This window comes from Gallus gallus, chromosome 2, assembly GCF_016699485.2.
Source record: "Gallus gallus isolate bGalGal1 chromosome 2, bGalGal1.mat.broiler.GRCg7b, whole genome shotgun sequence".
Taxonomy (NCBI): Eukaryota; Metazoa; Chordata; class Aves; order Galliformes; family Phasianidae; genus Gallus; species Gallus gallus.
Genome location: NC_052533.1, coordinates 3,576,033 through 3,592,063, shown reverse-complemented (window position 1 = coordinate 3,592,063; position 16,031 = coordinate 3,576,033). Strand labels below are relative to the sequence as shown.

The following is a 16,031-nucleotide window of genomic DNA, read 5'->3' as shown; positions in this document are numbered from 1 at the left end:
CTTCAGATTTAGGAGGCATGGTGCTCTGGACTTCACCAGCTCTGGGATGCAAAGGATTGAGCAGCAAAGAGCCCAACACCCACAGCTCTTCAAACTCACGTCCTCCAGTTCCACAACCTCCAACCTCATGTCCTCCAGTCCCATGTCCTCCAACCTCATGTCCTCCAGTCCCATGTTCTCCAATCTCATATCCTCTGGCCCCTGTCTTCCAACCTCACGTCCTCCAGCCCCAGACAGATAAATCATGCCCTGAAGTTATAAGAAATCACTGTATCATTCTGTGGGAATCCTTCTGACCCTTTGTTGGAGGACTGGGTACCACTCTTAGCCCAGTCCAAAGCTGTCACAGAGTCTATCTCTAAATTAAGTCCTTGCATCCCTATCATTCTGCAGCTACCCTCAGTGTTTTTTCCCAGGTTAACCCTGCAGCTCCTGAATTTTCAGAGTGATTTTTCAAACTTTTGAGTAAGCTGTCATTGGCAGGTTTGAAAATCAATGTCTGAAAAATTCATTTCAGTCTGGGCCTTATCATACTGAATGGGGCTCCTGGTGGAGCAGCTCCTGATGTATTTCCGTGGCATGGAGATCCTCATCTGAAAGGGTCTGTTCTGATGGGGCTATGACAAATAAAACACCTACAGGAGATACCAGACACTGAGACACGGCTCACTGGCTGCTTCCTTGTGTCTTCTGATGGTACTGGGATGTACTGGGATGGGGACCTAAGCGGTACTGGGAGTGGAGGTGGACTGTCGGTGCTTGCCTATCTTTTCTGTATAGTGAAGTTTGCTCAGCTCTATTGGAACTGTTTCAAGAACTCTGGCCCTAGCAGGAGTTATGATGCTGACTCCAGCAGCGTTACAGCTGTATATGGAGACTGCAGGTGTTACAGGACCCACAGAGCCTGTCCTGACACAGCTGCAGAGTCACTGTGGTGATGGAGATGCTAATCCAACCCAAGAACATGGGAGAAACCTCAGATGTCACTAAAACCTCATTGAACCTGCACTTTCTAGCCCTCAGCATCCCTCAGCTTTCTTTGGCCGTTGAGCTGTGATTAGTTAGATCAAGACCGGGATGGACTGCAACAGAGACTATTTTCCAAGGGGCTGTCTGTTCTCATATATGGACATTTCCCCCCAGCACGATGCTGGAAATGGGGAGATACCTTCCCACTTGCCCTGCATGATGTCCTACCAAACCCAAAAGAATGTGACAGCCCTTCGGAGAGGACCTGAACAGAACCAGCGCTGGGGTCAGCCCTTTTCCCAACACACCTCAGTTGGACTAAATGATCTGAGAGGTTGCTTCCATCCTTAATAATACTATGATTCTATCATCTCCATCCCCCCTGGAAGAGCAGACACAGCATTAAGTGGTGTCTGGTGGTCAGGTGGTGGCTGTGCCACTTCCTACACCAAGAGCTCACCAAGAAGCGGCAGCAGCGATGGTGATGCCACCCATCACCACTCCATCAGGGATGGAGAAAGAAAGCAAAGCACATGTCAGAGCAGCACACCCAGCAATGAGTTAATACCTGGTGGTCGATTTCTGCATGACTTGATTTCTGTGGCAGGACTTTGGTGACAGAGTGGTCTGTAGAACTCGACCCATTGCCTGTCACCACCATCGAGGCAGCTTGGGCAGCCTTTAGCCCTTATTTGTCACCTCTATAAAGGTTTTCTCCCTTGGTGTGCTCAGGAACAGGTGAAAATAGTGCCAGGGAGCAAAGGGTTAATACTACTTTCACGCTCCTCAGTGTAAACTGTCTGCAGTCCCCATGCTCTCCAAAATCAATCTCGGAGAGCAAGGCAGTGTTTTGCTGAGATTAAGCAGATTTGCAAATTAGGAAGATTAAATGGAAATGTAATGAAATGAAAATTAAATGTCCTTCTATTTTTTTTATTATTATTTTTTATTTTTATTATTTTTTTGAGAGAGAGAGAGAGACAGAGACAGAGACAGAGAGGAAGGAAGGAAAAAAAAAGGAAAAATCGCCCTTTCCTGGGAGGTGTCTTTTGAGTGATCCCCCAAAACGCCTTTCCCGGAGCAGCTCCCTGTCAAACTACACGCGCTCCCGTCCGGAGGGACTGAAAAGTGATTCAAACTCTCCGGGAAGCACAGACATTTTTAATTCCATCTGATGCAGCAGCTCGGAAAGCAGCGAGATCAGCCACCGGGGCTGCAAAGGAGGCTCTCTGCCTCCTCAAATCCCCCAAAAGCAGAGCGGTTTTACTCATCAAGGAAACAGCCGAGAAAAAGAAGGATCGGAGGCACTCACCAGAGCGTAGACCGAGCTCAGCACGGAGCAGCAGAGGATCAAACCCAGGCTGTGATAAACCAGATATGATCCCATATCCAAGGGGCTCCTTCCAGCATCCACGCTCTCTCGGGGAAGTTGGAGGACGGAGAGGTCTTCCAGCGCTCCGCTTGCAGATGATTTCTCCTTCCCTCCCTCCAACCTCCCCCCCCCTCCACCTCACTCTCCAGAACCGGTGTTTGTTTGTTTGTCTGTTTGTTTGTTTGTTTGTTTTAGCCGGAAAGGCACATGACGAGAAAGCCCGGTCCTTTGCTTCGCTTTCTCATGGCTGGAGATGCGGGCAGCTCCCGAAAGGCAGCGGAGGAGCCCATGCGAAGAAGCGGAGCGACTTCGGCTTCGCTCAGCGCCGCAGCCCCCGGTGCTGGTTGTTTTCCGCGTGCATCTGTCTCAGAGCAGAAAAATCACATCCATATGTCAAAGCCGCGCTCTTCTGTTTCCTTTTTATGAGGCAGTGGGAAGTTCAAATAATTTCTTTGTCAAACGCAAACACACAGAAAGAGGCAGAGAGGGAGGGAGGGAGGGAGAAAGGCGAGAGAGGGGTGGAAGGGGTGGGAGATCGGAGAGGGTGGGGGAGGCTTTAAACCACGGCTTTATTTTTAGATCCAGTAATTTTATCTTTTGGGTTTCGGAGGGGTTTGGAAAGAAAGAGAGAGAGGAAAAAAAAAAAAAAAAAAGCCTTTTTTTTCTTTTAATTCTTCTTTTTCTCCACTTTCGCCACACGAACGGCTCTCAGAGCAGAAAGTTACGGGGAAAAAAAAATAGCGAAAACTTGGAGATATTTTCCCTCCTCATTTACTTTTTCTTCGCAAACAGCGGTGCTTTTGGGGGGGACCTTTTCCTCCTTTTTTTTTTTTTTTTTTTCCTTGCTGGTGTATCGCCGCGCGTTTCGCCTCCACAATAGGTTTATTCTCCAGCCCTCCGGGTCGAAGTGTGTTTCAGTTACAAATCGGGATTTTTTCGCTCCTCTCTCCCCTCTCTGCCTCAGAGGATCTGCAGTTTCAAAAAGCCGATTGAACACGGCGTGAAAGCGTGAGGCTGACGACTCCCCCGCCTCCTACCGCCACTCTCTCTAGGTACTTCATTTTAGAATATACTTTTTTTCTCGCGGCAAAAAAAGAGAGAAAAAAGATTTTCCCTCCGCCAAACGTTCTGAAATCTTTTTCAATATATCCCTGTATCTTTACTGTTTGAATTTTTTCCCGTTCTCACACTCTCACGGGAGCGCAGTCCTCGTTCCGTGCCCCGCAAGGAGGAGCCCCCCGCGGAGCCCCCGGCGCATCGCATCCCCGCTTTCCCCCCCTCATGTCCCCAGCACCTCGCACCCCTCGTGGATGTCACCAGCATCGCAGTTTCAAGGCTGGGGATGGTGCTCCCAGCTCAGCCGGGCGCTTTCATTCATAAAATGACAAGGTAAATATATGTATATATATTCATATATAATAGGAAAACAGGATAGCCCCCCCCAAAGCCACGCCGCTGGGGGTGAAACTCCAGCAGCCGTCCCCTGATCGGGTTTATTTTCGGCGTGGGAGAAGAAGCGAGGAGGGGAGGGGGGGGACAGGGATGCACCACGCGGGACACAGCGCTGCGCTGCGGGCTGACTCACTGGGGGAACTTTGGACATCAACTCCTGCGCTTTGCTTTGCTTTGCTTTGCTTCGCTTCTCTTTTCCTTTCAACTTTTTCTTTCTTTCTTTCTTTCTGCCCGGATTTTGTGATTAGGAGCTAAATAAGCAGAGAGAAAGCCCAAAATAAAATAAAATACCGAAAAAAAAAACCCCAAACCAAACCGAACAGACCTCTATACCCCGCCGGAGGGCAGACGGTAAAAACAACGCGTTTTCGCCGAGCGGAGCTGCGCGCATTTCTCTTTTATTTTTTGGAGCGAAGAGAGAAAAAAAAAAAAAAGAGAGAGAGAGAGAGAGAGAAAAAAAAGCCTCTACAGTCGGTTAGTTGCTTTTTTTTTTTTTTTTTTTCACGGCCCCATGGCTGTGAATAGGTGCCTTCAGCTAATTTTATGAAAAGGGGCTCTTTCCAAGGCTAAGGTAGAGTAGGGCTTCCTGTAAGAGAGAGAGAGAGAGAGAGAGAGAGGGAGGGGGAAAAGAAGTGTTGCTCTTGATGCAATCTTTTCCTCCTCCTTCTTCTCCTCCTCCTCCTCCTCCTCCTCCTTGCGAGCCCTCTGCCTCTCCCTGCCAGCCCCGACAGATCTCCGCACCGCGGGGGGAGAAGGGTAGGTATAAAAGCCCCCCTCCCCCTTCCCCCCCCCAGGGGTTGGCCCCCATTGATCAGCCGTACTCAGCCTTTGACCGACGGGCTGCGAGGCACGGGGTCATCCCGCAGCCCTCCCACCGCACCGCACCGCACCGCATCCCACCCCCCGTCCCACCCCCTGCGCTCCGGTTGGGCAATGCGTGCTGAAGGGGGCACCCACGCGAAGGGTTGGGAGAAAGGATTTAAAAGCCACGAAGCCAACCCCCCCTCCCCATCCACCCCAACGCCATCAGTCTGTCCCACTGCCCCTCATCCACGCTGTTCCCAAATTTATGTCCCACATAGGGATTAAAAATACATTTATTGAGGGAGGTGGGCTCAAAAAGGGGGTTCCTGAGAGGGGATCCTGGGGGAATCCTGGGGAAGGTATTTCCACCTCTGCTGCTTTATTTCATTTCATTTCATTTTGGGGGGGCTGTTGGCTCACTTCTCTCCAATCTGCTCAACCAAAGGGGTGGGACAGCCTCCATCCCTGGTGGGAGCTGAGCGTCTGTGCGTGTTTAAGTATAGGCAACTGAGCAAATGTGTACCCGAGGCTCTATAGTCTGTCTGAGAAGAAGGGGGGGAAGAAAAATAACTCTGCTGCAAAGTTTCATGAGTCCCATAGCATCTCTTTTGCTGTTTTTTTTAAATTTATTATTATTTTTTGGGTGGGAAAGAGGGAAGGAGCAAGAGAACGCCTCATATATTGCATTGCTCCCCACCTCCTGCTGCTACTGGGTGGTGATGCAAATAAAGCAGGATCTGATCTGGTTTAAGAGACATCCAGACTTTGGTCACCCCTTTGTATCCAGTCCCTCGTGTGCTGGGACTGGGCCAGGGATGCCTTTATGCTGGTAATTTCTCCATCCAATCATTTAATGATTAAGGGCAGATACTGCTGAACTGCTGAAGCTGTGCAAGAAGGAAACTTTTCCCTCCCTCCAACCCCAGCTCAAAGTTGGCCCAGCAGAGCCCCACTCTTATGGCCACCAAGAATATGGCAGATGTTATTCTGGATCCCTGTTATCTTCAAACAATGTAAACCCAACACCACAGGATTCCCCAAATCCAATTGCAGCAGTCTGCGTTTGCTTCGTTGCTCCTTTCTGGGAAGATAGGAGTTGCAAGGGCTGCAGGTCTTTGGAGTCATGAGCATCAAATGCAGCTCTAAAGAGGAGTTTCTTCAAGTAGAGGATGTAACCCAGCTCTCATGGCACTCAGTGCAAGATAGGAGTGAGGCCAGATAAGGTGGGCAGAGCAGGCTTGTGGGAGCTGAGCAGTTGGACTGTATGACTGAGGGCCCTCTAAAGACACAGTGAATCACACAATCATGGAATCATTAAGGTTTGGAAAAGACCTCTGAGATCACCAACCCCAACCCACCCCACCATGCCCATTGCCCACATCCCTCAGTGCCACATCTCCATGGTTCAGGAACACCTCCAGGGCTGGTGACCCCACCACCTCCCTGGGCAGCTGTGCCACTGCATTGCCACTCTTTTGGAGAAGAAATGTTTCCTAACATCCAATCTGAACCTCCCCTGAATCAACTTAAGGCCTAAACCATGGCTGGGGCTCTCAGTCAGGCACCAGAGGAAAGCATGTGAGAATTTCCCAATTTGCATCATTCCAGCACTTCTCTTCCCAAGCAAACTGCCCAGTTCTTTCCCCACATGAAAAGGATCTCTCTCTCTGCCTGACTCATTGGGTGCTGAGGATCAAGCCCTCCGCTTTTAGGTCCTACCGCCATTGGAAATCCGGATTTATGCGAGGTCAAACACAAAACAGCTGAGTTTGCTCATTTTTGGGGGGCAGTGCCCCAGGAAAATGCTTTTATTATCTCTATTCATCCCCAGACATTGTGTATTCTCTCAGCCAGGGTTACAAGGCAACTCTTCCCCCTCTCTGCAGACCTTTGAGAGGGGAATGAGCTCTTCTGCACATCCAGACGTCTGCTGTTGTTTGTCCGGTCTCTTCCCACTGGGGGGCACAGGACTCCATTCTCCAGCAGATCTGTTCCAGGCATCTCTTTATGTCAAGGCAAAGGTAATTTGGACATCTAAGTTTTGTTTTGTTTTTCTTTCAGATTGTATCCATGAATGTGTGTATAATGAACCCAGAAGGAATGCAGCACTAAAAGAAGCCTTTGTAATGTTGCTATTTTAAGGAGACCCTTGGGTATGGCACGTGTTGAACTGAGTTTCTCCAACATCTTACAACAAACCAAAATGTTTAGATCCTCCTACTGATGTAAGACAGCATAAAAAAAATACATAATCAATCTAAACTGGCTAAGGTTTTGACCAGGAATTATTGCTCCTGTGAATTGGCTCTGTATTGTAGCTAACTTTTACACGGCCTAATAATAAACATCTCCTCCTCCCAGCTGGGTGAATGTTTCCCCTCTGCTGGAGATCAGGTCCCAGCCTGGATAAAACACCTCTTGTCCTTTCTCTCCTCGGTCACTCAGGTTCAGTGAAACATCATGACTTACATCAGCCAAAGCCTTTGATCAGGGAGGGAAAGGTCTGACATGGATGGGGTTGGCAGCCACGCTGCAAGAATCCCTCATTGTGCAAGAAGCCAGTCCAATGACCGACTGTCACCAAGGGTGAGACAGCCTTTTCTGCTCTGTTTGCTCTGTTTTCACTTGGCTATTGCTGGCGTTTTGTTTGCAAAATCAAGGCCAAAATATACAAGAAGCAGCTTCGAACATGTTGGGTTTGTGCATTAAGCCAGATAGCCATCATTAATTTCTGGCCATTTTTGTTGTATGTGTTGTAAAGAGCAGAATTTTGCTGTCAGCATTTTGTTTTCACATGGTCAGAGAGGAGAAGGAGTATAATAGAGGTCCAATTGACACTGTTTACACAAAGATGAAGTCGTAACTCTTGGCTGAGATGACTGTGGAAGTGGTGTGTGATGGCTTCTTTGTTGGCTCTTTAAGAAAACATCTGCTCTGGAACTCGTGGACAAAATCTAGGGTGAAAAATTCTCTCATTGCAAAATGAGAAGCCGGATGAAAAGCCCAGAGAAGCTGTGGGTGCTCCATCTCTGGAGGTGCTCAAGGCCAGGTTGGATGGGGCCCTGGGCTGCCTGATCTGGAAGGTGGTAATCCTGCCCATGGCCCCGGGTTGGGACTGGATGACCTTTGAGGATGTTTCCAGCCTAGGCCGTTCTATGATTCTATGAGTTTCTCCAATAGCATCCAGCACTCAAGGAACAGGGCTGCTTTGGAAATGTATGTCAGAATAAGAAAAATACATTTTTTGTACTCACACATTGAACAGCGAATGAATGCTCAAGAAGAATGAGGGTGAGAATTGAATCCATTAAAACACTTTCTGGGACAATATTTTTGCTTTCAGCAGCTTTCTCTTCTGCTTTGCTTCAATTCCTTCTAAACGCTGCTCCCCTTCCTCCAGGTGGTATGAAATAAAAAACAGTAATAAATAGATTTTTCTATATAGGAAAAAAATCAAAAATAAAAATATATTTTTAAAAATTTAGATTTCTCTGTAAAGACTCTTCATTAAGTACACAGAAATGCTTGTGATATGTGGCCATAGATGGGCTGTACGCCTCTTCTAATGCCCTGCAGTATGGTTTACAAGGTGACTCAGTAACTGGGGCGAAGTCATCGTGGTGGGTTTGGGTGCCCTACATGAGAAGACGCAGAAAATGTGTCAGAAAAAGGATCACAGACCTGAAAATGGTTTGGGAGAAGAGAGAGATGAGGTGTGTGGAGTTGAGGTCTTGGGTTAAGGCAACAAAGGAGTGTTGGAGGTGACAGATGAACCCAAAGGCATTTTGCATCTTAAGCAGGCCAGATGGGTTAGCAAAGTCACCAGTAGAACACAATTGTCAGTGGCTCCATACAGTGACCTTTAGCTGAAACAAAGCTATACAAAAGGAGTTCAGGGCATGCAAGTAGGTGAAGGAAAATCCTCATCAGCAATAGGCTTGGCATCCATTTGGTTGTGTTTTCATGCAGACAAGGTGGGGCAGACAGGCTCTACACAGCAACACGTGCTCTTGCCTTATCCCATCTCTGTTGTTCTCCTTGCTGTAGGCCGATGCTTTGGACCCAGAAAGACACAAGTGGGATGGAGATCAGAGCCCTGGGCTTTTCCCCGCAGACCAGCAACTGGTGCCATTTCTGGCTGATTCTCTACTTTTCTCTTCCTAGTGAGGGTCTTTTGTTATTTATCAGCTCCTTTCAAAGCAACAACCTAAGAGATTTCACAATACTTTTCACATATGGTTACTCAGCCTGGGGCTCTCCACAGCTTAGCTGTTTCAGTGATATTTGCACAGCACTGAGCAACAGCATTCCTGACCTGCAGGAGAAGTGAGTGCCTCAAACCTCCTTTTCTCCATATACACAAGATCTTTTTTTGCTCTTAAAAAACCCCAGACCCCTCTCCCCATCCCTGCCAGTTGCACGGCAGACTGGATGTCCTTGGCAGCACACTTGGGCTTGCATCCATTTTTCTTCTTTGTGTGTGTGTGTGTTGTCATCCAATGCATGGCCAGAACCAAAGGCAAACTCGTGTGTGTGTTGTCATCCAATGCATGGCCAGAACCAAAGGCAAACTCCATTTGGGAGGTGAGCAAGGAAAACCCCTCCAAAACAGCCAGGAGCTGAAAAGATTTGGCAAGCTTTGCAGGAGAAAACTGCCAGCAGGGAAAGACGAGGTGGAGGCATTACTCTGACAGAAGAAGCTCTGATTAGCAGATTATCACTTAAGTGATGTTGATCCCAGCCACGCTGCCTTCCAAATGAGCCCTTTCACAGCTGCCAGCTGCACCACGGAGTCGTGAATGTAAATGAGTGGGCCAGATCCTCTGCTGGCATCCATCGACGTGGCTTTGATGGACCGTCCTGGATCTACAACAGCCGGAGGAGTGTGGCTGTCATGGGAGCCTGACTTGCTATGCAGATTTCTTTGAGAGCCTGTGGGAAAGGGCCTGAAGCTGGATGTACTGCAGGATAGGGCAGCATCAACTGCACAGCTGGAGGGACCCTTGAGACTTTGACTTTTGCTGCCAAACAAAGCCATCTTTGTAAGTAATACCTGGTTCTATCTTTTCATTATTTTTACTTTCCATTTCAATTACCATCACTAATTAATTAATTGGCGTGTTTATTTCTTCGTTTTCATTTACTTTCTATTCCGGAGATCAGACTGGGGCAATCAGCCCCCACCTGATGCCAGGCAGGGTGAAAAGCAGGATGTCAGAACCTGGAGCCTCCTTATTGATAGCCCTAAGAGATCCTTGCTGAGTCAGATAGTGGAAAGATGAGATAATTTGTTATGTTTTTTCTTTTTCTTCAGTAATATTCATTTATTTCTTTATTTATTTTGCAGTTGCTGAGCTTGTAAACTGTTCCCTGGTACCGTACGCCAGCATATAGCATCCTGCCCTCATAAAGCTCTACTTATCTCCATCCAACTTCTTGGGCTGAGCGTGTGGGAAGCATGTGAGGGACACTCATGAGCAGCCTCGCATTCTCCGAGCTGTGCTTTCCCCTGGGGGTGAGCATTCCCCTAAGTGCACAGTCCATTTCAGCTCTGATAAGTCTTCAGAGGTGATGGCCTGAAACCTGCAGAGCTGGTGGTGAGGTGGGAACAAGCTCTCTTTGTGAGGCTGCACCAGCTTGCTGGGTGTGCTGGGTGCACTGAATGAAATCTTTCATTTGGTTCCTCAGAGAGTCTAGGAAGATCCTCAGCTTTTGTCCTGAATGGGATTGTAGCCCAGTCCAGGGAAAGATCACAAATACCAAGGCTTAGGTTATTGGATTGAATCTTGCTTTGTTAGTGCAACCATGCTGTGGACTTGGACTTTCAGCCAAGGAAAGAGAGTGCTGCAGAGGTGTGATCGAAAAGAGGAGGTGGATCTGTAAAAATGATGATGAGAGTAATGGGGAATGGTTATTGGGTGCCTCTCCTAGTGAAGACATTGGGAACACAAGACTGAAATTTTTGGGACAGGTGAAGTGCAAACAAAAAGAGGTGTTTTTAAAAAATTTTTTTTAATAATGGTTGTTCCATAAATAATGCCTCCTATTTTATTATGTTGACCTACAACGTCAGAGGTGGATGTTGGTAGTATGGTAGTAGAGGTTAAACCTTCCCACCAACATCCCATTACATTTTGTTGCCACGTGACAGATAGCAGTAGAAGGGTATTGACAAAATGATGTCTGACACAGAAGTGCATATGAAGCAAAAGTGTGTCACTGAATTCCCTCATGTGGAAAAAATGGCACTCACTGACATTCATTGATGCTTGCTGAATGTTTATAGAGACCAAACAAGTGTGAGCACAGTGAGGCACTGATGATAGCAACGTGAAAGACAAGCCACATTCTAGACATCCATGCAGATTTCACAAGTTGGCATGCAGTCTCTTGTTCATTGCTGGCAAAAATTCATTGATATTGGTAGTGGCTAAGTTGAAGAATAGAGCTTTGTAGCTGAGAATTTGCTCTATCAAATACTTCTATTGTGCTCCTTGTATCTGTTGTAGTTTCCATGGAAATAAATGGGAGGCATTACTTTCAGAGTCATCTACATATATTGAGAAGGTGATTTTCTATTCTCACAGAAGGCATACTTGACCTCTGGCCACGTCCATCCAATCTGACAGACTGGTCTTCGGAGAATGGTGACCAAGAATAAGCTCCATGTCCCACATGCCACCTGTTCATCTGCACCGCTCCCTCTCCAGCAGCTCATGGGCCGTGCCCAGCCTATGTGTGACACCTCTCTGGCTGCTCAGATGGAAAGTAAGAGCTTGGAGAGTGAGGACAGCATGGAGTTATGGAAGACATGGCTACAAGACCATTCTTTCTCCATCTCCATGTGCTTCTGAAGGACCAGTCTGATTCTGGCTCCTGCCAACTTAGGATATGCTATGATTCTGTGAACACTTTTTGCAGCAAGTCAGCCATAAGAAACAACATACTCTCAGACAATCAAGCCTCCAAATTAAGATGGGGAGCCTTGTTGTGAAGGAGATGGGTTTTTTTTTCCTACTGTAGAAGGGATGTTCAATGCTATAGTGACAAGGAACAATTCTTCAGCCTTAGACAGCAGAAAGAAGAAACATAAAGAGACTGTACAGTTCTTGGGACACCGAGACAACTATCTACGTGCTTTGTGGAAGCAGAGACAAGTATGAGATTTGGCTTTCTGGGCTATGAGGGCACACAGCTGGCTCACATCCAGCTCCCATCCACCATTTAGATAAGATACTATTGCTTTTAATAAAGACAAGTCAAAGATCTTCTCCTAAGTGCTCTTAAAGAACTCCAGCATTGTGTCTACAATAATCCATCCGCCTTAAAGGATCCAGCAGTACATCACCACCAGTGGATATAAGAAGTAATTAGTCATCATTTAGGGAAGTAAGATTTAACAGTTATTTTGTTGGCAGAAGTGCCGTGATAAAAATGGTACTCTGAAAGTTATTTGGTATTTCTCATTGTTGCCAGAGTTCTGAACATTTTGATAGGATGAAAATAGACTTCGGTAGGAAAGTTGTGGATTTTTTCCCCTCCATTTAGTAGAAATATAAATGTTACAAAATAAATAATGATAGAATATATGTGTATATATTTTCAATGCATATTTTAAAATGCATATGAAATGCATTTTTTAAAATATTTTGTTCAAATATTTTTACTAATGTTGTATACCTTGCATCTGTGAAGTGGGTTATCCCTTAAACATCCTTTCTTCAGACAGTACTGGGATTCATCCTCAGGCCCCGTTATCTTGCTCTACGTTTCCTAGAGTCCATCTATATAATAAATGAGAATACTGCATGGTTACACATCGTAATTATTTTTTAAAATTATTTTTTATTTTTTTGCTGATTGGGGAAATGGTGAAAACTGGTTTTTGCATATTTCAACAACGTTACTCAGCCAAGTAAAAGAACAAGGGAGCAGAATGGAAGAGAAACGAAGAAATGGAAGGAAGGAAGGAAGGAAGGAAGGAGGGAAGGAAGGAAGGAAGGAAGGAAGGAAGGAAGGAAGGAAGGAAGGAAGGAAGGAAGGAAGGAAGGAAGGAAGGAAGGAAGGAAGGAAGGAAGGAAGGAAGGAAGGAAGGAAGGAAGGAAGGAAGGAAGAAGGGAAGGAAGAAGGGAAGGAAGGAAGGAAGGAAGGAAGGACGGAAGAAGGGAAGGAAGGAAGAAGGGAAGGAAGGAAGAAAGGAAGGAAGGAAGGAAGGAAGGAAGGAAGGAAGGAAGGAGGGAAGGAAGGAGGGAAGGAAGGAAGGAAGGAAGGAAGGAAGGAAGGAAGGAAGGAAGGAAGGAAGGAAGGAAGGAAGGAAGGAAGGAAGAAGGGAAGGAAGGAAGGAAGGAAGGAAGGATGGAAGGAAGGAAGGAAGGAAGGAAGGAAGGAAGGAAGGAAGGAAGGAAGGAAGGAAGGAAGGAAGAAGAGAAGGAAGGAAGGAAGGAAGGAAGGAAGGAAGGAAGGAAGGAAGGAAGGAAGGAAGGAAGGAAGGAAGGAAGGAAGGAAGGAAGGAAGGAAGGAAGGAAATACATCAATCTTTGGAACACATTTTTTGTTGTTTGTTTGTTAGTTTTTTAAAGGGTTTTGGGCAATTTCAGTTTTGGAACATTATCCATCTTCTCTATTAAAACTCATTTCTTAGTGCTATTTCAGCAGAAGCGAGTGTTGAATCAAATTTCTTTTCGTAGTAAATTTTCCAAATCAAGGATCCTTGCTCTTCAGTATTGGTGTAGTCACAGACAATGAATTTCTATCTTTCAGTATGAGATCTTTGAACTGAAACATTTCTCACAGAGATGTCTTTGGCATTGTCTTCTTCTGGTCTATTTCTCAGTGTGAAGGACTGTGAAAAGAATAAAGTCATATATTGTGTTTGAGGGATCAGACTCTTATTGTTAGGACTGAGCACGTTGGGGACTAGTGGGTATTCTTTCTTTACCCTTATCTCCACTTTTCTCTGTGTGATACTGGCTGGGAGATTCTCAGTGGGTGGAACTTTATCCTCTGCTGCCTAGGGGCAAAGTAATATTTTGGATGTTCGGAATAAAAAGTACTTAAATAAATGTGTTAGGGACAGTTGAGGTAGTGTCATTCTTAATTTAAGTCAGGGGGAGATCAGACGACGTCTCGAGGTCCCTTTTGTATCTACTTCTACTACAATTCAATGATCCTTCAGTGATGCTGGATCACAGGCAGGGAACCTTATCTGTGACCAATTGTACCAACTGACTTGTTCCTTTGAGTGCCAGATTAGATCTTACAGTGAAATTTAATTAAAAAGGATTCAGTTCAACTGAAGTATCAGGAGAAATTTCCATAGCGGTCTCATCCTGTCTCCATAGCGTTTTTCACTTCATTGACTTCTTTCTTGTTTTGTTTCTTTACAGCAGTGGGGAAATGATCTTTTTTTCCTTGTCCAAGAACTTGAGCAAGTCGTTACGTTTCCCAGTTTTGCTTTACTGAAGTGAGAGCTACTCAGTGTTCTTAGTTTTCTTCAGCACCTCTGTTGTGTCAGGGTGTTCTGCAGATGACATTCTGCTGTGTTTATAAGGATCTATGGAAGAGCCTGGATGCCCAGATCTGGCCCCAGGCTGACCCAGTCCCAGAAATATAGATCACAGAATCCCAGATGGGGCCTGATCTGGATGTAGTGATCTAAGCAGTGAAATATCACTTGCTTTCACTTTTTCAGGATGTGATTAATTTGTTTATCAGAATGGGTGGAAGAGCTGAAGTAGAAACTGAAACAAGCTGCAGGTGTCACAGGAAACAAGCCTTACTGAGCCAAGAAGTTAAATCTTATCTCCTAATAAATGGAAATGAATCAATGTTCATTAATTCCAGAGGAGCTAAGGAAAGAACAATCTGTGTGCCTTGCTCTGCCAGAAGCCTTGGGACAAACGGAACCCCTGGCCATCTGGGTCTATAGAGAGACAAATGGTTTTGTAGAAGCATGGTAAATATGGGAACTGGCCACAACAGATTTGTGCAGTTGCAGTTAAATATTGCTTTCTGTCACCTCTAAATCAAATTTTGTCTCTCCTTGTCTAGAACAGGCCTTGTTTTCTTATCCTAAATGATAACCGTGCACAGTAGGAGTGGGATTTAGTATCCAAAAGGTAGGCATTTCCTGATTTGTGAGATACTTTGTGCCACACAGCAAATCCATGTGGAGCTGGAAGACTGGAAACTGGGTTTAGGGGGGACTCCTGCCAGTCTGGAGAGGATCCCAGGAAGACCCTTTGAGGCATTGCAGTGGTAGTGATCTGTATTCCAACTGAATCCTTCTGGTCCTGCAGTGAGACGGCAGGTGTTCGTAGCAGAAAGGTCTAGATGGTCAGACCTAGGGAAGAAGTCAGTACTGCATCCCATTATTATAAGCATGAAGTCATAGAAAAGAACTGTATTGTATTGGCAGCGCACTCTTATTGTCTGAGCTCAGGCCATTTGAGGCAACAAAGAAAGAAAAACAAAAAACGCTGCGCATCGTTGGAGAAGGAGCACTGCCAAAGCACAGGGTCCCCAGAGATCATGGCAGAAAGAGAGACCCAAAGCAACATCTTCCATGTGGCTTGATTCAATGGGTAGCATTAAATGAAAGGGATGCATTTCATCAGTCTCCTGTTGATGTCAATCCCGCGTGTTGAGATGAAATGTAGACTTTTCTAAACTGAAATGTTTCCCTCCAGGAACGTTTAAATATTTTGACTTTGTTCCAGTTTGAGAGGAAAACAAATGCCAAAATATCAGTGTCTCCCTGTGCAAGAGCAATGTCACTGCCCCATGTGCTGTGCAGTTGCATTTGTTGCTCTGTTCATTGCACCTAATGTCTTTTTCATTGGAAAGCTTTATTTGGATATGTTTGGGGTTGGTTCTGAAGACTGCAACAAGGCCGAGCATACTTCTGTGAGCTTTCTTTGCTTTTTTTCCTTGTTTTCCAAGTAACGTGATAAATTGAATCATGTATAGATTCCACATGCATGTGCCTAGACTTTACTCGCAAATGAGCATGCATTTGTATGCAGTCATGCACATGTAGTGGCAAGAAGGTAATGAAGACAAACGGAATAGTTTTTATGCCAAATAGTGGCAGTTGAGAAAATGGAATGGAATTCTAATGGCATCATGCCAGAAACGTAGGGAGAAAATACCTAAAAAGAGAAAAGGGAGAAATGATTACTGTGCGCCTAACTCCCAGAGGGAAGCAAATCTTTATCTGAGTGGTAGGATAGTTTCTGGAGTACCGTAAATAACATAATAATTGTCCAACATAATAGCAAAATTCATCTTCTGAATTTCAGCCTGAACTGAAGATACACTTCTAGGGTATCTTAGGTGCTTATCTTTGGGTGGGGTTGAAAGTCAGGGCTGTCTTCTTTAACCAATGTCTCTATAAGGAGTATAGAGGATTACTTTAAAGTAGAGAACTTAATTT

General features: G+C 45.7%; 1 protein-coding gene and 1 long non-coding RNA gene across 10 annotated transcripts in view; one reads left to right on the top strand and one right to left on the bottom strand.

The window, feature by feature from the left end:
- The window catches only part of PTH2R (parathyroid hormone 2 receptor), a 116,441-nt gene extending 113,621 nt beyond the window's left edge, over positions 1-2,820 (bottom strand). For 3 of the 4 annotated variants that reach the window (NM_001177575.2, NM_001396626.1, NM_001396625.1), the window contains exon 1: positions 2,282-2,820. In NM_001177575.2, the coding sequence (NP_001171046.1) occupies positions 2,282-2,356 (75 nt within the window). In that variant the 5' untranslated portion in view covers positions 2,357-2,820. Of the gene's footprint in view, positions 1-1,537 lie in introns of all 4 variants that reach the window. The other variant, XM_046921149.1, reaches the window with a different exon arrangement.
- Positions 1,758-12,412, top strand: LOC101752077. Of its 6 annotated transcripts, none has more exons than XR_001464969.4 (6): positions 1,758-3,393; positions 3,548-3,730; positions 6,659-7,183; positions 8,645-9,639; positions 9,945-10,112; positions 11,185-12,412. It is a non-coding gene; the product is annotated as an uncharacterized LOC101752077 (long non-coding RNA). The 6 variants fall into 6 exon arrangements; XR_001464971.4 differs by having other exon boundaries at positions 9,945-10,194; XR_001464970.4 differs by having other exon boundaries at positions 9,945-10,199.
- The last annotated feature ends 3,619 nt before the right edge of the window (positions 12,413-16,031 follow it).